The 24,040-nt window shown below is 42.6% G+C and overlaps 1 protein-coding gene across 7 annotated transcripts in view; it reads right to left on the bottom strand.

The window, feature by feature from the left end:
* Positions 1–24,040, bottom strand: part of LOC137479725 (multiple epidermal growth factor-like domains protein 6) — a 192,082-nt gene that overhangs the window by 160,736 nt on the left and 7,306 nt on the right. For all 7 annotated transcript variants that reach the window (XR_011002469.1, XR_011002470.1, XM_068200235.1 and 4 more), the window contains exons 2-4: positions 18,952–19,086; positions 18,202–18,311; positions 16,694–16,798 (exon numbers count right to left, since the gene is read on the bottom strand). Coding sequence is in view for 5 of the 7 variants with exons in the window: in XM_068200235.1 (XP_068056336.1) it covers positions 16,694–16,798; positions 18,202–18,311; positions 18,952–19,086 (350 nt within the window). In the remaining 2 variants the exon portion in view is untranslated. The remainder of the gene's footprint in view (positions 1–16,693; positions 16,799–18,201; positions 18,312–18,951; positions 19,087–24,040) is intronic.

Raw genomic sequence — 24,040 nt, 5'->3', positions numbered from 1 at the left:
TGCAACCTCAGCCTTCGCTGTCTCTAATATTCAGTGTTTTGTTCACTTCAAACTAAGTGCAGGATGATGAAAACTCACGGAGCATGATGGTGCCAAAAGAAAAGCTGCACCACCATTAATTGCTACACAAGTACATCAGATCTGTCACGAGCAGTGACATGCCAGGCATAACAAGCATCTCTGAAGTCAAACTCCCCATTTCTCTCTGCCACAGAACAGAGGATGCTGATGACAGATGGGCAGAGTTAAGCAAGACAACCGGCCAAAATCCTCTAGCTGCATTTCACTGCCAAGACCAGAACCTCAGTTTATAGCAGAAACCACTAACTTTCAGGCATCAGACAGGAAAGAAAAATATATCTGTAAAAAATTAATGGTATAAATAATAAGAATTAAAAATGGAACAATCATCTATTCTTCTGGCACCTATTCCAAAGTTTCTCCTCTGGCTCCAGGACTATTCCCTCTGCCTGCATAGTCCCGGATCCACGTAATTGCAGAACTGCCACTCCACATCACTTAACTCTGCTATCCACTGAAGTCAGAACTCCTCTCCTCTCTTCTGACTGTTCTTTATCCTCTCCACCTGCACTAGGATGTACTTTTATTCTGCCATGCTGACTGGCACCAGCCTGGAGTCCCTGGACAGAGAGATTCAGTCACGCCTGGTGTGTGTGAGGTCTCCCACCACTTCTAGCAGGAGGTGATCATTTCTCATTTACTCCATGGTGACAGCACATCTTTTATCAATAACGAAGCTTCCAAACCTGCTTAGGGTGTGTGCAGTCAGGAGGGACCCAGCCAGACAGAGCCACTGCACATAAAGTGGTATTTTAACACTTTGCCCCTGCTCTCTCCCAGATTCTGCTGGGACGGTTTGTTCCAGGTTCACCCATCTTAACCCGAACTTGCATTGTTTCACATTTAAACCTCCCAGTGATTTCAGTCTGAGCTGCAAGTACCTAAGTCAAGAAGGTCCTCTATTTTAGTGTGGTTAATGGTGCATCAAATCTGCTGCCTCATATCCCTCCCTCAAAGTCAGCAGGGCTGAAAAGAGCCTAAGTCAGGGTAATTTCAGCCAAAGTCCCTTCAAGTATCTGCAACATTCACATTTTCCTGCCCATGAGTTGTAACAGCAAGTCACGAAGCACTGCCATTTATATAAACTTGCATTTTAAACTTAAATCTATTCTCAAGAAAATGAAGACAATTATTTACTTAAGTATGAGAAAGAATGAGATCATTACAAGTACACTACATCGAAAATAGCAAGAAACTTTTCAAACCTCTTTTTATATTGGCAACTTTTGCAGACTTCACTATTCATTAGTATCTGGTCAAAGTGAAAACAATCAATAGCAAATTTCTACCAAAAGAAAAACCTAACAGCACAGTATCATATTGTGTGCATTAAATCAATAGCCCTCCTCAGTTTTAATGCAGTTGCTGCAATACTTTAAAGAGAATTTTGAAATGAGTGGTTTTTAAACCACAGAGTCTCACTTCCTTCATTGTGAACTGAATAGGCTTTTAGTGAGTGTTTCTCCATACAGGTGAAATTCTCTATAAGGGCTTCAAAAGGCTTTGCAATTATTAAGATAAATAAACCATCCATATTTCTAATATGTACTTCACACATGGGTAAGATGAGAAAGTCTGAAAGCTGCCCCAGACACAGAGCAAGCCAAGGACAGACCCATGGTAGTGGGGTTAAGAGCTCATCTTCTCTGGAAAAGTAAAATGAGCCTGCTGCAGAGTTCAAACCTGGCAAAACACACACCTGCCACACCAAACCTTCAGAGGCAGGGTGGGAGAGGCCAGGGCCAACACAAACAGCTCCTGCTGGGCTGGCAAGAGCAGGGATGGGGCAAGTGCTCTGTGGCTGTGCTGCAGGGTACAACCTAAAGCCATCACTTCCATCCCAAGGGCTGGGGATGATCTTCAAGACCTGCAGCAAGGCAACAAGTCCTTCTTGGCTTGGGAAGCAGACCAGGAGCTTCTGAGTGCTCTGCAGAAGTTCTGCACCAACGCCACTCGCACTCCAATGCAGTAAAACACAAGAAATGCTTCCCAGGAGATGGCAACACCCTTGTCTGAGCCACTGTCACACACAGCCACCCAGCCCTGAGCCTCAGAGCCCACATCCTGCAGCATTTAACACGGGAGAGGGAGAAAAAACACTGCAGTGAATGAAACACGAGCCTGAACTGCATTGGCAGGAAGGGGACTTGAGGAAAGTGCTGGATAAAGCAGGATCTCTCTGTCCCTCAAGTGGGATGACAACACAGCAGCACGAGAGGAACCTCCAGTCAGTCACTCTGCCCTCACAGAGCAAGGCCAGATGGATTTTCTTTTCCCCAGGACTGTGCACACTCTAAGACATGGCCACTGATGTGGTTTCTGGACGAGTACAACCCCCCAGCTTGAGCGCAGCAAAGCTTTGTGAAAAGCTTAATTTAGCCCAGACATCAGAACATCACTAGGCACATCTGCCAGTTATGCAGGCAAGAGATCTGCACCATCACTGGTTAAAAATCTCACAGGCTTGCTGTTAGCACTGAACAAGGTTAATAATGACCACACAGAAAACCTTTGAAATGGTGACAGAAATATGGGCCCCCCCCAAGAGAGCAGAAAATAAAGCCTGCTTAAAACCCCCAAGTCAGGAAATTTGATGTTGGACAGGAACAAGCCCAATAAATAAATCAGGTGATAGCTACTAAGTACCTGTGTCAGGGTGAGGGGCAAACAAAATTCACAGCATTACATCCAGAGATGCACAGACAGAATGAACTGCAGGGCAGCTCAGCCAGGGGGGTAGGTGCAAGGTGACACACACTGGGATGAACTACACTTCAGGCACACTCTGCTCCTGAATCCCAAGGCACAGTGCTACCCAGAGAGCATATTTTAAATCGATTTTGGTACTTATAAGAGAGAATGTGCTGTTGCCATACACACTTTCATCTCGATGCATTGGTATGTCTATTAAAAATAAAAGAAAGATATACTGGCATTGAATTTGCATTTTCAAAAGCTTATGTAAATGAACATTTATGAAGAGGCCATGAGAGCAGTGTATCAATAAGAGGAAGTTGCACTAAGAGAATAGTCCTGGTTCAAAGAATGCTGGTTAGCCAGAGCAGATTTAACCTCACTCAGCTCTTCTCCCATGCACTCTCCCCCACCCCAGCCTGTGCATCTGCCTTTTCTAAATGTTTAGGTAGACCTGAAACTTCACAAATGTGGGTGTCTGGATATTTTGGATTAGTTCAATTGGTCATTTTTTAGACAGTCTTCCTTATTTTAAGACTCAAAGAAACAAAATAATTTCATTTCTGGGATGCAGTAACAATTCTGAAGTGCTGAGCTCAAAAATTACCTGACCAGGCTTTTACAACATGCTTGTAGCACACCCCCTTTTTGGGGTTCTTTTTTGGTTTTGTTTCTTTTCTTTTTTTTTTTTTAATAAAGACAGCACCCTTACATTTCAAAAACTTATCTAAGTCCATAGGAATTTTGAAGAAAATGAGGTACCATCAAACCTCCATGTGCACTGCTCTGAATGGATAAGTGTAACTTCCTGTGACATTTTAATGAGTTATGCTACTCTCCACACACTTCCCTGAATTGCTAGTTAGCTTTATCCTTCACCTCCAGCAAGCTGTCCATAGTCCATGAGAGGAAAGATGGCATTTCAGGTTTTGGTGAACCTATTTGCCATCCCATTTCCACGCAGAATGAGACAAAACCAAGAGAATGTTTCCAGCAAAACTGAATTAGTCGCACAGCCCAAAAATCCTGAAATATTTATTCACAGATACAGTTGTTCATCAGCTCTGAAACTCCTGGCTTTATAATGTGCCTGTCAGGATGAATGATAATGCCAAGAGGATGGCAGGATAATGAACAACTGCCAGGATAAATGGATCCTCACACAAAGCTCTCTGCAATACAAAGATGACGACGAGAGCAACGCTCAGAGCTACACCTACAGCTTCTCCTTTTCCATTTTCCCCCATGTGTTGTGCAATTTTCTTCTGTCTCGAGTTTACTTGGCTGGAACAAAGGTGGAACGTGAAACAAATTGTGGCAAAATTCTCTAGAGACGTGAAGCACAATTCTGCTGCAATCAGTGTATAATTGCCTAGTCATGCCACAGATGAATTTGCTCTCCATGAAAAGAATTTAGCAAGCATTGTAATATATTCACTTATTTCACAGTTATTAAGTCTGCCCTCTGATGAACATCTCTCCCTTATCTACTGTGTTAGCACATTCTCCCTCCTGTTGCTTCCCACGCCACATAAAACTACTCAAGAAAGATTATTACAAGTGGAGATTGGGTGTGAAAATAACTCCAAATTCAGTTCCCAGATCTGTTCATACAGTACCACCTTCCAGTGCATGAAAGAAGATTTTAACCACAAAACACAGAAATCAGGCAAGAGGATTTAAGTGAGCTCTACTTCTTTGCACAAGGATCCAGAGAGGATGCACTGCAGATTCAGCTTGGAAAACATCACTTACATAAACAGCCCCTATTTATAGCAGCAGCACAACAAGCATATTCAGTTAAACAAGATTTAAACACAATTTCAAGACTCTTTTCCACAGGATACCAAGATCCAAAATGAGAAGATATTCCGGAAGTTTAATATCATATTGAGTTGTTTGTTTTTTCCCCAACCCCCAAAAAGTTACATTTACAGCTTCTAGATTATTTCCAACATAAATGCAGCACACAGATCGAGGCCTCAGTAAGAGTTGCAAAGGGTCAGTGGGGAAGGATAAAAGTCACACTGCAGGTACATCTCAGACTGGAGCAGGTGCAGGAAGAAGAGATGGATGGACAAGGGAACATCTAGCCATAAAAATTTCCATGGAATGGGCTGTTTCTCCCCCCACGTTACATCATGTTAACACTTAGAGGATTTCCAGCACTCACATGTGAAGGAAACCACGTCAGACACCCAGAAGATCTGCACTGCCTCCCCTAACTCCTGTCAGCTCTCTGAGCTCCCAAACAGTGAGATTACAGAGAGAAAAAGCAGATTCAGGTCAGCAACCCTGCACACAAAAGCCACCCTTGCAGCATGGATAGCAGCGAGAAAAGCAATTGCCTGTGAATTCTTGGTGAAGCAGAGGCAATTAGATTTTACAAAAAAGGAAACAGTAAGAAATAAGTTTTCTTTAAAAGGATAGCACAGACACCAATTCCCCCACTTCAGTACCACCACAAGAATCTCTGAAAAACAGGAGCAGCCACTTTTATTCCAGGTGGTCACGAAATAGATTTGGCCTTTTCAACTTTTGGTGTACTTAGAAGAGATTATTAGAAAGTACCTGAAGAAGCAGAAAACAATTTTGAAATAACTGGATCTAAAGTTTAAGTCACAACTTGAGCTTTGGAAAGTAGCAAGGATGGAAAAAAATGAAGAGGGAAAAGGAAAAAGAATTATAAAGACACTCAAAAATAAAAGAAATTTTAAGAATCACAGGGCCAGTGTCTCCAGGGACCACTTCACCCACAGCTGCCTCTTCTTCCAGAGGAGATGCAACAAAGCAGAAATTAAATGTCTGCCTAGACAAATAACAGCTGCACTTCCTTTAAGCAGAGCAAGTCAGTGCTTTCCTTATCACTGGGGGAAAAAGGAAGCACCTATGAAAGACTCAATTTTCAAACAGTCAAATCTGGAATTTACCCAACCTTCATAGCTTTCTATGTCACCAACAAACCAACAAAACCTATCTGGAACAGGACCTATTTTCAGAGGATACCAAATCTTACGGTAGAAAAAAAAAAAACACAAAAGGGTTTCCAACACTCCAAATCATTACTCACCTCAAAATTTAAGAGAGCATGGGAAGTCATTTTAGGAAGCAACTGACCGATGATGCTGGAAAAATCATTTAGACCAAGTTCTTGCTCCAGCCTGACTTGGAAAATATTTTAATTTGCCTGTGGAGGTTCTAGCTATTAGTTTTAGTTTTACAAGGCTCCAATTCACTTTACAATTTTCGACTTTCCATTTATAAAAGCTGAAATATATCAACAACAAAAGAATTAAAATATAACTCCAGAAGTTACATACTTTTCAATTTCGGTGGTGGTGATCTATTACTGACATATCACTGAATAAAATGACAAATAAAGTGAATTTTTAAGGTATCTTGAGCACATGTTTAACCTTCTCCCATCCCTCCCTGTTCCAGGCAGGGACAGGGCTTTCTTAACATTGCTACAGAAATACAAAAAAAAAAGTCCAGTAAGTAGCATTTCCTTCCTAACTTGTTGAGGTTAATCACACAACCAGTGCTTAGATTAGATAATCTACAACTTTCATTTGTGAGTAGTCTCACATTTTTGGGTGGAAGCAAGAGTAAAACCCTGCAAGCCTGACATATCTGAGCAAGAGCCAGCGAGACAAAAAACAAACCTCATCCTGCAACCTCCCTGGGGAAATCTTTATTCATTTTAATACTTGTTCAGTCAGCTGTCTCAGTGAATGACAAGGTTTTATCTCTAATGTGAATGGCTTTGAAGGCTACTTGCATTATCCATTCTTCAGCAGCTGCTGCTGAAACCACAGGGTTGCAAACTTATAATTAAATCCAGCTGCCACTACTGTGAGCTCAGTTCTATCGAAGTGAGCAGCAATGCCTCGTGGTTGCTGGCAAGATCCTGCCTCCCTTTCTAGACAATGTAATTAACTCTTCTGCCCCTTTTAGATGAAATAAACATCAGCACTGAAAATGCTGTTAAATGACTGTAAAACAGTATTTATGCTGAAGAATTCTGCTGCAGTCATTACACCTGAGAAAACAAATTTCTAGGAGGATGATGGCTGACAACAAATAGCTGCCTCCTTAAGAGCACTGGGAGAACACCCAAGGAGACACAAGGCACAGGATGGAGGGAGTTTGCTGCAGAAAAAGTGACAGATATACATTAACACATCTACTCTTAAGCCTTAAAACACAGCCTCTGGCAAACAGCACATACCCAGACCCAGCTTGAGAGAACTGCACACAAGAGCTGGAAAGGAACCAGGACTGGCACCACAGGCTTTCCTTTGATGCTAAAATAATTTTAAAGGCCATTGCTCCTGGCTTAAAATAGATTTAGAGGTACCAGACCAGAGAAGTTGTAGATCCCCCTTCCTGAGAGTGTTCAAGGACAGGGCTTGGAGCAACCTGGCCCAATGGAACGTGTCCCTGCCCATGGCAGGGGGCTGAAAAAAGATCTTCTCTAAGGTCCCTTCCAAACCTATGGCCCAGTCCTGGCTGAACAGCCAAACCCACACATTTCTAGGGGAATCCCTTTTCACCTTTTACAGTGCAAATCTGTTCATATCCACGCTGACAGAACAGGAGGACACAGTCTCAAGCTACATCAGGGAAGGTACAGACTGGATATTAGGAAAAAAACTTCTCACCAAAAGAATAATAAAGTACTGGAAATGTCTTCCCAGGGAGGTGGTGGAATCGCCATCTCTGGATGAGTTTAAAAAAAGACTGGACATGGCACTTGGTGCTATAGCCTAGTTGAGGTGTTAGGGCATAGGTTGGACTTGATGAGGTCTCTTCCAACCTCATTATTCTGTGATTCTGTGTGTCAAAGTGCTTGAGTCAGCAAAACTAATTAGCCACCAAACGTGACTCTGCCAGTCAGAGTCCTGGCAGGGCTGCTCAAGGCAGCTCCACTCCCTCCCACAAGAAACACTGCAGTGACAGTGCCTCAAGAACATCTCATGGCAGGAGCAGCAATCGGCAGTGACACACTGCCACTGAAGGAGAAAACAACAGCCAGGCTTTGTTTGTGAAGGGTTCTCCTGCTATTTGTACCCCTTTGGAAACACACATGAGTACAAAGATTTTGGAGGGTGAGAGGGAAAGTGCAGCAGAAGTGTTTGACCTCTGACTAAAGGGGAGAGCTATCTGCAGACAGGACAGCAGAAACATCTCCAACTTCACTCTGAAAAGCTACCAAATGACAACAAAAATGTTCCTAAAGACATAACAGTCTGCTGGATATTCTGCCAAATCAGTTAAAATTCCATGTTGTCTAGATGCTTTATTAATATAGGGGTTGCATCCAGAGCTACACAAGCACTGCATGAACTGGGTGCTGGCAGAGCTTAGCCAGGGTACCTTGGGCTAATTAAATCCATCTGCATTACCTGATCAAATTCACTATGATCCAGCTCAAATCCCTGAAGCAAGCTGGAAGCTCAAATAAATCTGCCCACAGCCACACAGAGGCCATGCAGGTGTCATGAAACAGAATCCAGATGTTTCTAGAGACTCCAAGTCTGCTCATCTGCCTTTTGTTAGCATGGGGGGGAAAAATGTACCTGCACAGCACCTCTGCACAACACTCAGTTTGCTGGGACTTGCAACCACATCTCCTCACCCAACAGCAAACGAATGCCAGCAGCCAGGCAGCAGCTCTGCCCCCGTGATTTTTTTCCTTTTACCTTCTGCAGCAAGCACAGACTAAACAGCCTTTCGTGGCAAAGACAACAGGGGTGAATTCTCCCTCTCCAGTGCTTATTCTGAGGTTCATTTCCTCCTGACATATTTGTTTGCAGCTCCAGCTCTGCTGTCTGTCTACCTGTCGCTCCCTCCTAATGGCTGTGGAGCCCAGGCAGTGCATCCTTGCAGCAGGATGGGCTGATGATTACATCCTGTCACACCCAGCAGAGAGCCAGGCATGATTTTTCAATCAGCGTTTTCTACCGCTCCCGTTTCAGAACGGCACAGCTTCTATTCCTCTCAGCTTTTTAGTGGCTGCTGTAAAGGGCTTTTTATCTGGAGAGGCTTCGTGTCTTACTGCTGATGAAAGGTGCTTCTGTGGGCAATGCTGGCAAAGAGCACGTGGGTGTGAGGAGGGGAGCAAAGAAGAAAGAATGGAAAGTTTGGAGGAAGCTGTGCTTTCAGGGTTTTTTTGAATCCCGCCTAGGGCTTTGCTCACAACTGGAATTAATCTCTGAATCAACTCTTATCGATCACCAGAACAGATAATGTCGTTTTTATCTCGACCACAACTTTTTTTCACTGAGAGATTACAGATAGCTTGGACCTCCTGCAGTGATCTGTGCACTACACTTGTCTCTGCCCAAGAGAACATCCAACTCACCTTTCTCATGGGATTTCAATCAGCTCCAGGCTTGTGACACTTCATACTGAGGTCCAATGTTACCTTCCTACTGATTTGTAGCTATGTACGTCTGCAATTTAAATATACAAATCCCGTGATGTTTTAAGTGTCAGGACACCTGTCAGTTGTCACCAGAGCACAGGAGACAGGTTACAGAAAGGTGTCACCATGAGACCAATCCCTGGCAGGAGATGACTGTTTTGACAGATCTGCATGATGGGGATGACGTTGTAGATTAGAAACAGATTTTTCCTTAATACTCAAAATCATTGGTTTTTTTCCTCTTTAAGTGATTTAAGAATCTATTGCAAAATTCATAGGTTTCATTAAGGTTTAGGGGTTAAAAAAATCAAAATCAAATCAAGAAAAAAAACAAAAGTGCCTTTTTGTTTCTCAGATTTTGAAGGCAATTAGGTCACTGGAGGTCTCCAGTGAGGCCAGAATCAGCCAAAAGGCTGCAATTGAAGACTTTACTGCATCTAAATTTTCACTAAATTTGATAAACTACTTATAAACTGAAAGAAAAAGCCATCAGGTCCCCCCTCTTCTCCCCGTGCTTCTGGAAGGGCCCAAACTGGCTCTGTGGATGTTGTGAGGCTTCACCTGAGACAAAGAGAGGCTGTGGCAGCAGCTCCAAGGCCACCTCCAGGAGAAGCATCCAGGTGAAGGCAGCAGTGACAGCAGGACACCAAGCCAGCCCTGGCAGCCCCAGAGGCTGGGGACACCCTGAGGGTCACACAGGGACACAAAGCTGCACCTGCTGTGAACTCACCTGGTGGCAGCGTGCTCCAGACAGCACCAGGAACGCGGAGAGATGCAGGCAGGGGGGCTAACACAGTGACAGCAGCAGTGCTCCCATTGATGAGATACTGAGAGGGGAAATTGGAAAAGGTCATCCTTATTTTAGAGTGCTTTTAGTAAGGGCAGAGCTGTCCAGACCACTGGAGTCTGGCTTTAAATCCAAAGCCACCTAAAGTGATATAAGGGGTATTTTTCAAATGCATGCTGGGCAGTAGAACACTTAACACTGAATAAAAATCTGAAACAGCTTCTGAAACAGTTTTAAATGTCTGAGATGTTCAGTGTAGGAAAGAATTATAGCAAGGAGAAATATTTACTGGGATCTCAGAGGACTCCATCAAGATCAAGGGCTTCTGCATTTGCAATATGACCAATTAATATCAAGGCTTAAAACCTACACTGCTGTTCTTTCCCTGAACTAAACCAATCTGCTTCAGAACTGGCTGAGTTTAGAGCAGTGGCTGCATCTTCAACACAAGATCAAGCACTGCTTGCTGGCCACAACCAACCTGCCAGGTACAAAGGAAAAGGATTTAAGCCCCATCCCCTGACACTGCCTCACACTGCTGGTGTTTGCTGTGTGCCTCACGCACGGCAGACAGAAAGGAAGTGCCACCATCTACTCTCAACTTCTGATGAGATGGAACACGCCAACACGCCCTGCACGCTGCTCAAAGCACACTCAAGTTTTCAAATTCCACTCCTTGGAGGGGCTTTGGAACCCCTAAGTGCAGAGCACTGGTATTGCCTTGACAAGTGCTAAGAAAGGGCTCATTAGCACAGTCCCTAATGCAGGAACAAGTGATTGCAGCACATCCCCAGCCCACAGGATGCTCTCAGGGGCTCACTGGGGCTCCTCCAGTGCTGCAGGAAGGCACCACAGCATCTCCCCCTTCCCATGTGCTGCCTGCCAGGGTTCCTCCATCACAGGAAGGGCGTGGCAGCCAAAAAACAGGCACAGGACTGATGGATCTCTGCTCCTGGGAGTCAAAAAGAGCAGAGGAAAACTAAACAGAGGCCCACTAGGAGAGAGGGTGATCACAAGGTTTCTTTCTGCCAGAGGACAGGTACTTTGCTACCCTGAGCAGCCTCATCAGTCACCTCTGCTGCCCTTGCCATGACAGGCTGGCATTTTACTAATGAGACTGAGTCATTTGGGGCAGGAGAAGGACTGTGCTAAAACAGAAAAAAACCCCAAACCTGGTATCTTTAAGGTATTATATGCACTAAGCTAGAGCAATCTGAGCATAAATTAGCTTTTGTGCCATCCTCTTCCACTTTCCCTGTGGGCTAATGGCAAATTTTCAAGTCAAAAAGGTTGTCTTGGGTCAAATTTCAGGGGAGTCATAGCCAAAATATAAAAACAAAATGCCAAAAACTCTGGCACAATGAGGGCCCATCTATCAGAACTAATTTATCCCCACAAATATTTAAACATTTCATAGTTTCAGTGGGAAACAAAGGTCCATGAAAACTGAGGACATCTCTATGGGCAACAGATCCATGGAAAGTTTCAGCTTGCCATTTGCTATTTTAAAAAAGGAAAATCTGTAACACTGGTTCATGGATTTACACTGCCCTATAAGGCTTGTGTAGGTCTTCAGCCTCAAAGAAGAAAAACTTAGAGAGCAGGATGGCAGACAGGACATTAATGAGAAGATAACTGTAACAAGCAGCTCTTTTCAGGAAGAAGCATTTCCTACAGGAAAATGGAAAAAATTATTTTCACAGTGAAAGAAAATAATATTTTTATTTGCAAGAAATATATCAGAATTCCCGCCATTTTAATCAATGGTTTCAAGGAAAAAAAAAAAAACTAAACAAACCTTTGTTTAAGCAGCTTTATAGTGCAAACTCTGATCTACCTGCTGTAGGAGGTGCTGGTATTTTTGTTTACCAGAATCTTTATATAGTTCAATATCTTAATAGTGTGTGACCAGAGTGAAGGCAGAGATTGACAGCTAGTCAATGAACTGATGAATATCTCCCTCATAAGCATTTCATTTAGCTACCCATGCAGTGTGCACTCTGCCTTTATACACACATTCCAATGCTATTATCTCACACTTAATTGCTTGGGTCTCAAAGCACCTGACGAAGGAATGAGCCACCATTATCAACATTTCATGTACAACTAAGCCCAGGCAGAGTGGGGTAATTTGCTAAAAGTTACTGCACTAAATATCCAAGGTCAGTGGCAGGTGGCAAAGAAAGCTCTTATCAGGTGAGCACCGCAGGTAGCAGAGCACACTGCCTCTCCAGATGTGTGCTTGGGAGGCTCTGACTGCAGCCTTTAAAGATCTGCACCAGGCACTGCAAAAGAGCTTAAAATTCCACTTGTGTGGCAGCAAACAGTAGTGTAAAAAATCAATCTATTGACACTTTATCTCTTAAACACTGGAATATTGTACTCAGCTTTCTTTGGAGAGGACAAACCACGCCACCACGAGATGACTTTGCTGACAAGTCTTCCCTGGTCATTCCTCACCTATTTTTAAATACCTTCCAATTACACCCATTGTCTCAGACAGGCTCAACTGTACTTTTTCTTTCATAATTATGGGAGCCTCCTGCAAAACATTAATCATGCTCAGATTTTGTATCAGTCAAGAAGTTATAAAGCCTGCTCAGTTCTCACTCTAGTTTTTTACTTCATGTTTTAAAACCCATCAGGAGGCACTCAGCAAAACCAGCAACAACTTGAGATTTGATGAGAAAACACTTAAGAGTCAAAACTTACCCCTCATTTTCCATTGAGCAATTCTATGCACACGAGGAGCAAATAAACACAACCTTATTTGTAGAATTTGGAATGTTTTCACTGGCTGCATGTCCAAGTAAAAGTCCTAGGGCTGAATTAAACATGCAAAATGAATTTCATTTTCTCCCATGTCCAGATCAGGTGGCCACCAGGCCTTGAACAAGACTACCAGGACAAGTAGTGAATACCAATGACACCAGCACTGCAGCAGAATTCATTCTTGCTCTGGGTTTTACCTCCTCTCTTTTTTGTTACAGGTTTTCCCTCCCTTTCACTGGGACAAATGGGGATCACAACTTCCAAACAAGTTAAAAAAATGGAGAGAAATCCAGCTTGCAAGTTCACACTGTAATTGATATAAGTCTATTTTTACAAGACAAATTGCAGCAGACAGTGCAAGAGGCAGCTCAATCTGTTACCCAGTCCCTGCAATGGCTGTATGAAGAACTTGACCAGTTCACCCATAAATCTTTCTCCTAAGTTTGCATTGCTGCTTGTGCGGGTAAAATAATAAAACCATGGAGTGATGTGTACGAGGGAGGCAGTTACACATTTCTGAACAGGTACATTGGGTTTGTTCCCAAGGAGCCAGGAGCCCTGACCCTGGCAGCATCTAAGCAGGAATATGTCGTGTCCCAGGCTGCAAAACCACCCCGTGACCCCTTTAAACAGCCACGAGCTGCTGCCGTGCCCGTTGTGAGTAATCACCTCTGCTGGGATGGCTCTGAGGCACCGAGCTGCCACCAGCCTTTCTGGAGGGTCCACCACAAACTTTCTTCAGGACAAAACTCCATTTCCAGGACACTGACCACTCCCCGACTCAATGGCAAATATAAACTCCACAAAAAGAGCGATTAGAAGATCCCTGAGACGTACGTTCCCATTTACTTCTTAGAGTAATTGAATTTAGTAATATTTTTATAGAAATTTCTTGCCTGTTGTCTGTAATTCACAACACCCAGCAAGGAGATCATGAGAGCTGCGGCACAAGTGAAACTTTAGAATCGGCTGCCAAGACTGATGACAGAAACAGAGAAGAAAATCGAAAAGGTTGGAGAGAGGGAGATATGAAATGGGATACGTGAAGCAATTTTGCTCAAATGAGTTCAAGTGCAGCTATGAAATGCCTGTGGTTCCTCCTCTGTCAGGAGACTGACAGGAAGCCACAATACCAGAAGTGACAGAAGCCAAGATTACAAATGCGAAAATGGATTTATAGAAAATTCTCAAATCCTGGCAAAAAACTCGCATAGTATACATCTATATACAAACCTTAAAATAAAAAAATAGTAACGTAAAAATTGCATAAAATAAAACAAAAATTATTTTTAAAAAATTAAACTAAAAACAAGTTTCAAAAAATAACCTTACAAATAAAACTAAATACTTAAAAAAAACTATAAAAAACACATTATAATAAAACCCGCAAAAATAATTTTAAATAATTAACGTTAAAATATTTACAACATAATATAACTAAAACTAATAAACCAAAACACTTCTAATATATTATAATTAAAAATTAGTTAACTTCTAATTGTAATAGCATGAATGATAACATCTATGTTATCTCACCCTTCTCATAAGTCTAAAAATAAAAAAATTTTAAACACCTCTCAGTTTCCCCACCTCTAAGTCAAAACAAAATATAATCCAACAAATTGGTGGATTTGATCAGGGTTTTCAAGGGTTTTTGATTAAAACTGGAGGATTTTCTTTTAATTTTGTCTGTGCGTTATTTGAAAAGTGTTTAAAAACTGGAGGATTAGGTGCTGTAAATGAGTTCTTCAAAACAATCAAAGACAAAGAGCCGCTCGTGGTGTCCCAGGCAGCGAGAGCCCCGAGAGGGGCTCTGGACACTCCTGGAGCGGGGGGACAGAGGCTGCAGGGACAAGGACACAGCACCAAGCGTGCCCTGGGACAGCCTCACTGCACCAGCTTCACTGACGTGGGACAGCACGTGCTGCAACGCCAAACTGGCTCCCATCCCTTCCACTGAATCCTCAAAGGAAAAGATGCTGGTACAAGAAATCCCCTTTTTCTTTTGGGTTAAGTGTTGGAAGGAAACCAGTCAAATTTGCAGTGAGGTCACACAGACAAGTAGGGAGGAGGGGACAGACTAAGCTTAACGATCATTTAAACCCAGAATGTATTGATTAATGCAGCCACATTAAATTCAAGCTACTTTAAGAGCAATATTCCAACATCAGCCAGGAAAACTAGAGGCTATGGCTGTTAGTCCCACGGGACATTTCTCCTTCCTTTTGCCCGCACAAATATGATACAAACCTCAGAAGAATCTGACTGGAGGCACCTGCAACAGTTAAAAGGCCTTACACTCTAAATTACCTTGCTTTTGTTAGGCAGGTGAATGGTCCATAACATTCTTCCTGAAAGAAGGTTTTTCCCTTCAGAATTCAATTTATAAAGTTACTCCTGCCAGGCTGCGATAGCAGCTGCTGTACAAACCTGGAAATGATGACTACTGGAATTCCATTCAAAGCTCAGGAATCAATAGAAAGCAGACAAACGACCAGAGATAAAAGTTCCACCCAAGTGCAAAGAGCAAGGACTGCAGGATACCTCTCATTGTTTTTGCAGGGGCTGCAGTCACCAGCCTGTGAAACAGAGACTGCACAATCTCATTGCAGCTTGAAAATCTGACCTGTGCTAGCCACACAATCTGCCTGCAGGGAATGCCTCAGTTCCACAGGTATTTCCAAGCAAAAGGGGTCTCAAAAGGCAATTTATTATGGCAAGGACAATTCATAATTTGCTGAGATATATTCCATTTGGTAATAACTCATTATAAGGCCTCCTTGGAGATTGTGATCCTGCTTGCCTTGAAGCAGCAGCTCTTCTGTGAGTTACTCACAACCAGCCTGCCTTGGTGTCCCTCTGGCTCACCTCAGCTCACCCACATAAACTTGTTTTTGTGGGCAGTAAAGAAATACCCAATCACAGCTCAACTGGACTGAAACTGTCTGCAGGCAGCACCAGCTCCATTGGAAACAGCTCTGCATTTTATTTACTGGTATAGTCCTCCTCACTCATACTGCCTGACAGACAAGCCAGGTGAGGACACGAACATATTAGAATTTAAAAGGGAAAAAACAAAACACTTAAAAATCTGCCTTCCTTTGAACAAAGCACAATATGCTTCAGTTGAAAAGGAAATTATCATTTGCCTAATACAAAAGAAACTCTTTGTCCCAATCACAGCCTACTCTGAAGGAATGACTTTCTTCCCTCCCTTAAGAAGCCAAATGGATGCAGTGCTGTAATTTTGGAGAGCTTTACACAGTGTGTTAAATTACAAGACAGCCCATTGTGGGTTTATCAAATTGTGAGCCAGTGTGTGAGACAAAAAAGATTCTCATTGAGAGTGGGTGATAGAGTCTAAGTCACACAGAATTCAGTCTATAGTATGCTAGAACACAGTGAAATGAAAGATTGGTGCATATGTTATTCCAGGAATACTATGAAGTATTTGGTAGTGAGCTAAAAAACCTTTCTACTTTAAAATGCACAAATACAGTGGTTCATTTGCTGCATTCTTCACCTACTGCCCACCTGCTTTGACTCAGAATTTCCTCTCACAAAGGTAAAAGCAAGGCTGAGAAATTCAGGAAGAGCACCACAGGAACATTCAAGTGGAGAAGCAATAGACAGATACTCCACTGGACACCACTGCTGATATTCAGTGATATTACCCACCACAGACACTCACTCATCTGATATCAAATTAAATTTTCATCTTGCTTTGTTAAAATACAATACAAAAAAAAAAAAAAAAAGATTAAATTCTGGAAAATCAAAGAATGATCAAATAACCACTTAGAAATGCAGCAAAGGCACCTTTAATTTTAAATCAACATTAAAAAAATACTCTTGTTTTAACAATTATTGCTGAAGATGCATTTCATCCGACCACCAGATGCCCTTGAGACAATTCCCACTGCACTCACCATACTGGCAGCGAGGCCCCTGGAATCCTGCAGGACACTGGCACACCTGGGGTCCCTCTTCAGAGCATTTCCCTCCATTGAAGCAAGTGCCAGCAGTGCAGAGCACTAGAGCACACAAACAGAACGGGACAGGCTAGTTCAGCTGATTTTGTGCCAAGGATCCTCCAGAACTGCCTTTCTGACAGGGTCCTGCTGCAACATGACCTTCCAAATAAGAAGAAACCCAGATTTTTATTGAAGTGGAAAGGCTGGACTGCAGCAGGACTTGGTATCCTAGATGTAACTACCTTGCTGAGATGAAGAAATGTAATAAAAGTAGGACTAAGATATTGCAGTTTAACTTGAAGGTGCTTCAGAGGCAGAAGACAGACTCAAAGCACTGCCTGAATCCGAAATAAAATAAGAAAAACTGCCAGACAGCAATGGAGGAATGGTTAAAAACCACGGATGCACTGGGAGATATTATATATGTGCAGGGGAATTACAATTCTTCCCTTCCTCTAACACAGAACAGTTTTATTTACAACAACTTAAATTCCACATGCTTGAGCCAAACTTGCAAAGAGTATCAAATACAAAAGAGTAATTGAACCACTTTGGTGCCTTAAAGAATTCAAAGCAAGTCCCCACTGCTCTTTCAGGAAGAAAATTTCATTTTGCCTCTGGTGCTCATATACCTTAAACTCCTTTACACCAGAGATTAAAACACAGATTGTAAACATATTTTTGACTTCTTACAACTAAACAGGTGCACACTAAATATGTAGATTCAGGCTGAAACTAACAGGAATACCTCTCAGGCTTGTTTTTGTTTTTTAACTACAAAGAAACAACCATAAAAGCAAGCTCTCTGAATGCAGCCCTGAAGTTGGTATGAAGATTAAAAAATAAATAAGAACAGATGCTAACTTTTATACAGAAAACACAATTACTGACTAAGCAGTAACAAAACTAAACACTGAGCAGGCTGGCATCTTCTACTGATGTCTTGTTAACAGTGGCTGAAGTTCTGCCTTATCATTTAAATTAAATTCCATCTTTTAGGAAAACAGCCAATCACCATTAGAAATTAGTGATAGAACCACAGGGTAGAAATAAAACTGCCTCAATGGCAGCAGCAGAAGGGAAAATGCCAAAACCAGTCAGACTCCACAGCGAGTGCTACACCCAAGAAACAAGTGCCTCACAGCAGATTTCTCTGCATAATTTGGGCAACAGCAATAAATTTGGTTGGCCTGTCAAAGCCAGGCTGGCATAAAAATGCTGCAACAACTCCAATTAGAGTTTAGACTGTTAATCTAAATTGTGTGGATTAAAATTGGAGCTATTTGCTGCTTTTACATGAGCGCTTTTGTATTTTTAAAGGACATTTTCTCCCCCATCACTGGGGAAATGCCTGTTACAAATCACAAGAAACAAAATCCTTGCATCTAGAAGTGGGGATTCGGTAGGAAGGCAAGACCTGAGGATGTCACCTCGTGGTTTGTCACAGCTTTGTCCCAACTCACAGTGCAAACAGCCGGGTTCATTGTCCTGCTGGGCCCAGCCGGGGCAGCACTTATAGACGGTGTGCTGCTCCATCCTGTACACCTGCTTGTAAACCGTGTAGTAGCCAGACCTGTGGGGAAAGGAGGGTTAAGAGAGCAATCACAACTCCCATTCCACTCACTGGCACCTCACTGTACTCGTATGTCACATTTATGAGACGCTTTTTCAGCCTCCATCAGGAGTTCTCGTTAAAAACGAAGCAAATACAGCAAACTGCGTCCTGATAACACCCAATAGCTCTGATATGCTGTGTCCACACATTATTTTGAAGAATTTGTATTCAGGCTAGTCAAAGGTGAGTATATTTTATTTTTTTTTTCCCCAATCAGTTTTGGGTTTAGCTGTTGGGGGAGTCAGATCTCCCATCAGTTCCAAGCATGTGACAGAAGCAGAAAGGAGTTCAATTTTTCAAAGTCAATGACTTGACAGCTGGGCTTCACCTGAACAAGAACAAGACAGGAACACTTTCTGATAGTGTAAAATTCTGAATCTAAAGCCAGACACGAAGCTCATGAGCAACCCAAAACACATTAAAAAGTCACATTTTCTACTCAGTAATAACAGATTTCAAGTCAAATCTCAGGAGGACACTACGTCCATAACCACACATTTCAGATGAAACCGTTGACAACGTCTCTCACAAAAAAAAGTTAAAGGAGTTGCACAAAGTTAGCAACAAATCCCATTTCTAACAATAGATAATGTATTACCTTCTCTCATAGCTCACACACCACCTCCTCTTTGTGCAGCCTTGCTTCCACATCTTGACCATCCGACTGAAGGACTGAACACAGGGCTCCTGGTGTCCCACCAGAGCCAGCTCCAGCACTGGGCACACATTGGGCCTGGGTGGGGGGGAAGAAAAAGGTAATTTTTATTTCTAACACCAAATTTAGGCATCTAGAGAAACACACATGAAACTCTGCTGTGTGTAACAGTTTGAACGAGAATTTTTACTGGTGTTGGAACACACTGCAGCTCCAAGCCTTAGAAGGCAGCATGTGAGCAATGCACTGAAATTCAGGCTCCACACAAGTCAGTGAAAGATTTACCACAGATTCAAGGGCAGATAAGATTTATCTAAACTATTGCTAAGGAAATTGTATATTCTGAAAGAGCCCCCCTCACTATCAGTCCCCTCAGGGAAACACACGAAATTGGCAAGAGGAAGTATCCTTGTTCTCTGCTGATTATTCCTAAAATAACCAGACCAAAATAAAAGTGCTGCTTTGGAGGATGATATGTAATCTTCATCCTGCTACCTAAGCCAGAGTTATAAAAATAGCAGGCATGCAGGAGGTATGGAGGGTCAAAAAAAAAGGTTACACGCTGATGGTTTTGCAGAGATTTTGTCTGCCTTATCCCAATTTCCTTGCCCTGGTATAAATCAGGAAATTCTGCACAACGGAAAACAATGGCATCAAACACTCAGGGTCTAAATAAAACCATAAGGAATGAGGGGTTTTGTCATCTTTGAAGGCAGGAACCTGTTGTGACACGAATGAAATTAACTCACTGATTTTTTTTTTTTTATTCTTTTTTTTTTTTTTTTTTTGAGTATTTTATAGATCGTTAGTGCAATAATTTAATCACCAATTCCCCAGGACAGCCTAGTGAGGCTTTGCCAGCACAAGCCTCAATAACTCAAACAAGGGGGGGAACAGGGACCTTCTATACCCACCCTGGCAACACCATTCAGCAGACAAGTCCTTCCCCAAATTTCAGCCCGAGCCCTCTCCAAGCTAGAGAGTGACCAAGTAACACCCTGTCACTCTTGTTTCCTCTGTCACATGTAGGAACATGATCCTATGCTAGAAAACCTGGGGGTGGCACTAACAAGAGAGCAGCTCTAGCCCAAGAGCTGCCTGGCAGGTCATCATCACTTACACTGGATATTGTAAATGTCTCACTCAGGATTTATGGTGTTTTTTAACTCCTATGAAGCCTGAACACCACACAAGGTAGCCTTGCTAACGAGAGAACATCTTTCATCCACAGGTCTTCCAAATATCATTAAATTAAGCCTGCCCAGAACAAGAAAACGCTATAATGGATGATCAATTTTCCTGCTGAGCTGAACACTTGGAAGAAGCCCTGCCTGGATCAAATCCCACAGGGTTTGACTGGACAATAGTCCCAGCGCTGTGCAGAACGCTGTCATCACCCCATGGAGAACAGCACATCCAGGCGGATCTCCCAAAGCCACCACAGCTGCCAAGGGAACACCTGGGACATCATCTCTTTGCCCAACAAGGGCACTCCAGGAGGAGGAACAGAGCAGATTTAAGCACAATCCAAACAGCCCTCAGGAATTCAGGCAGCCCAGGAAGGCAGAAGAAGAAAGCCCACAGCTGTAAGCTCTGGCTGTCCTGTAACACCATGGGAAAAAAGGTAAAGAATCCATTTGTACTGGAACAGCCGACCTTGGCAGAAGTTACTTTCCTGAACTAAAACACCCAGTTCTCCTAGGCTTTAGAGCAATTAGAGCAATCATCTGCATCATCCTAAACCACACTGCCAGTGGACATCTGTGGCAAGGACATCCCTCCATGTTCTTCCTCCTCCTCTTCTGCACAGCCCATACTCAACTTTGCTCTGTATTTCCCAGTCCTCAGGTCTGCCCTGGGTGCCAACACTTCAGAGCAAAACAGGAGATGGTCACAGATTTTCTGATTGCCTTGAATTCCTCAAGCAACCAGCCTTCCCCCACATTCCCAATGTCATCTCCATTATTTAGCAATCCTTCCCATGTGTCCCAGACACCCCTTCCCTCCAGAATCACCTCCCCATTTAACATATTTAGCTGAAGTTCAGAGCCATTGCTCCCAAGCCATTCTTAGCACAAAGTCTGCCATTTGTTTCCCATCCAAAGAAGATCTTTGTGTGCCCAAAATCTTGCCTGTTTTTCCTCCTTTCCATTACGTCAGTGGGTCTAATAAAACCCTTGCCTTACTTAGCAACCATGCCTCACTTAGCAGGCTTTTTAAAATGACTCTCCCTCCAGTGAATAGAACATCATGTTCTGATAATTCATGCATATCTCCTTTTATTAGAATTGCCTAAAACTTTCCAGATAAAGGTACATTCATATGCATCGCTCTTCCATAAATAAAAGAGAGGAGCTGACAATTGTTGTAATGACACACTGAGCCCATCCCACAAGTTCCTCCTCATGTGATATTGCCATGTTCCCAGGAATAGCAGTATTGACTTCTAGGATATGGTTAATGGGAACAAATGACGCTCGTGGAACAAAACAAGTCAGCAGCAGACTCATATGTTTATGAAGATTTATTCAAAGTAAGCCATTCCTCCTTGATGCCCTTGGGATAATTTAAAGGCAGATATCAAAACTGCTGAAACACTATAATTAAATTGCAGCAATTGCATAACATGTAATCCTGTGCTGGCAAAGCTGGGACTCAAACATGCCCTCTCCAACAATTCAGCATCCTCACAGCTCCCCACACACACAGTCAACATGGCAGTTTTTGAGCCATCTGACTCACTTGATGCCTCCAAACCTCAGAACAGCTCCTGGAGCAAGGCTACAGCTAGGGAAGGTACAATTCAGCACTGTGGGACTCTGCTCATTAGAAACCATCCAGGACTAAGCTGAAGCCCCAAGTGGATGCAGCAGTGTATCAGAGAACAGCTCCTACTTTACTGCTGTGCCCTTTGCATTCAGAAGATGTTTCTTAACGAGAGTTTAAGTGTTAAAACAAGCAAAGGACTCAAAGGCATATTATGGGCCATGATTTGATTGATACACCAGTCCCTTTAAACCTTTTTGCACTGGTGCTCTGTGCTAGCCAAGGCTAACACCAAGGCTATTATTAGCTTGTCAGTCTGACTCAGGCAAGGCAGAAAAACTCTCTTAATATTTGCATTAGGAGACTGCCCTTTAAACAAAGACACCCTACACACTTCCAGCTCAAGACTTGAGATTCTAATGAACAGATAATTAGACCAACAAGGAACAAGAGCAGCCTGGGCTAATCATATGGCTGTGGTGCCTGTGAACCACTGCACAACGGGAAAAGTTCAGAGAAAATGAAAAGCATCTCCAAGCGGGATGTAATTTGTTCCTGCGTTTGGAATTTTAAAAAGAAAATGAATAGATCTACCACAAAAATCACAGAATGGTTAGAGTTGGAAAGGACCTTAAAGATCACTTAGTTCCAACCCCCTGCCATGGGCAGGCACACCTTCCACTATCCCAGGTTATCCAAGCCCTGTCCAACCTGGCCTTGGGCACTTCCATTCATAAAGGTCCATCATATCTCTGCGATAGGGATATTTTCCTTTCCTGCCCAACACCTGGAATGCCAAAGTAAATCTCCCATTCTACCCATCTACTTTTTCCCAGCTCAATACAAGAAGCTGAAGCTAGGCAGATTTAACAGTAGTGAGAGAGCATACACACATCAAGATATCCCTAAAGATTTCTTTCAACAGCACAAACTTTAAATCAAAACATTAACGAATACAAATCTGGCTGTCTGATTTCAGGTCTTTCCACTGAGACTCCCTGAATGACACCACCTTCTACACTAAGTCAGATAGCTGTTAACATCTCCCTAAAAATGAGACGTTGCAGCCTGCATTGCCTCAGCTGACGAATTTGCAGGCTGAACACTATTGATCTTCCCATAAATCAGTCAATAGATGAAACCTGTCATGAGGAACGACTCGCTGGAATCCTGTATTTTCAAAACACTAATTGGTTGCTGGTCCTTCCCCTTATGCTGTTATTAAAAGTTTAGAAAACCACAGTCTGCTTACTCAGTTTTAGTTTGAAAAGATCAAATAAGAGTTTGCTTAAGGGAGCCAAGATTACAGTCAGGGCTAAATTCTCCACTGCTGTGATGATATCTGGTTTTGCACTAGAGATACACTGATGTTGATCTGAAAATAGCTGTACACTGCTACAAAGGATTTGGTTAGAAGCTTTTCAGGTTAACTGTCTGAATCCCCTCACACCTCCAACATCACCATTGTCTTATAAAAAACGACCTCTAGAAAGACAAGGTGGCACCATTCAGAATCACGTGGCACTGTAGAGGAGAAACAGCCAGCAGCATGATGTTGTATGCAAAAGAGATTTTGATTCAAATTTTTTGATCTATATGACCTCAATTGGAAAGGAGAAAAACACAAATTTTATTTGAACACAGGAAAAGAAAAGTCAAATCGGGAAGCAGACCACAGAAACAAAAGGTCTAAAGAACAAGTTACATATATTTTCTTATATACATAAATTTTGTCTCTAGATACATATTGCTTAATAATTCACAAAGGCCAGAAAGACAGAAAAGGCTTTTATTTTTTCAAACTGCCAAGCTCCCCTTTCTACCCTTAATCTATTTTAAGGCTCATTTCCCTGATCAAATTAATCAGCACTACCAGAGACAATTAGGACATCCTGCTCCCTTGACCACTAATCAATCCCTGCTCTCTCCTGATCCTGTATCAATATTTGTGATGTTCACAGCCCCTGTGGGACATGGATTGTAAGCACCAAGCTCATTTAGATTAGGTCTCATTATCACTGCTGTTCTCTGGCTCTGTGGATGAAGGTCCACCACACAAGGCTCCCCCATCCCACAGGTTACTAATGCACTGCTGTGTCTTACTCACATCCTCTCTCTGATTAGATGGAGCAGCTAAATAACATGAGAGTTCCTTCAGCCTTTGTGCCCTGCATCTAGATGAAGAGCAAATCAATAGGAGATGATTAATTACACACTCAGCTATTATAACAACAATAAGGTTTTAGTTCTTGCTGCTATCAAAGTG

The sequence above is a fragment of the Anomalospiza imberbis genome, chromosome 10, assembly GCF_031753505.1.
Source record: "Anomalospiza imberbis isolate Cuckoo-Finch-1a 21T00152 chromosome 10, ASM3175350v1, whole genome shotgun sequence".
In the NCBI taxonomy this organism is placed as follows: Eukaryota; Metazoa; Chordata; class Aves; order Passeriformes; family Viduidae; genus Anomalospiza; species Anomalospiza imberbis.
Note: the sequence above shows the minus strand (reverse complement) of the source record. Positions and strands in the feature narration are given on the sequence as shown.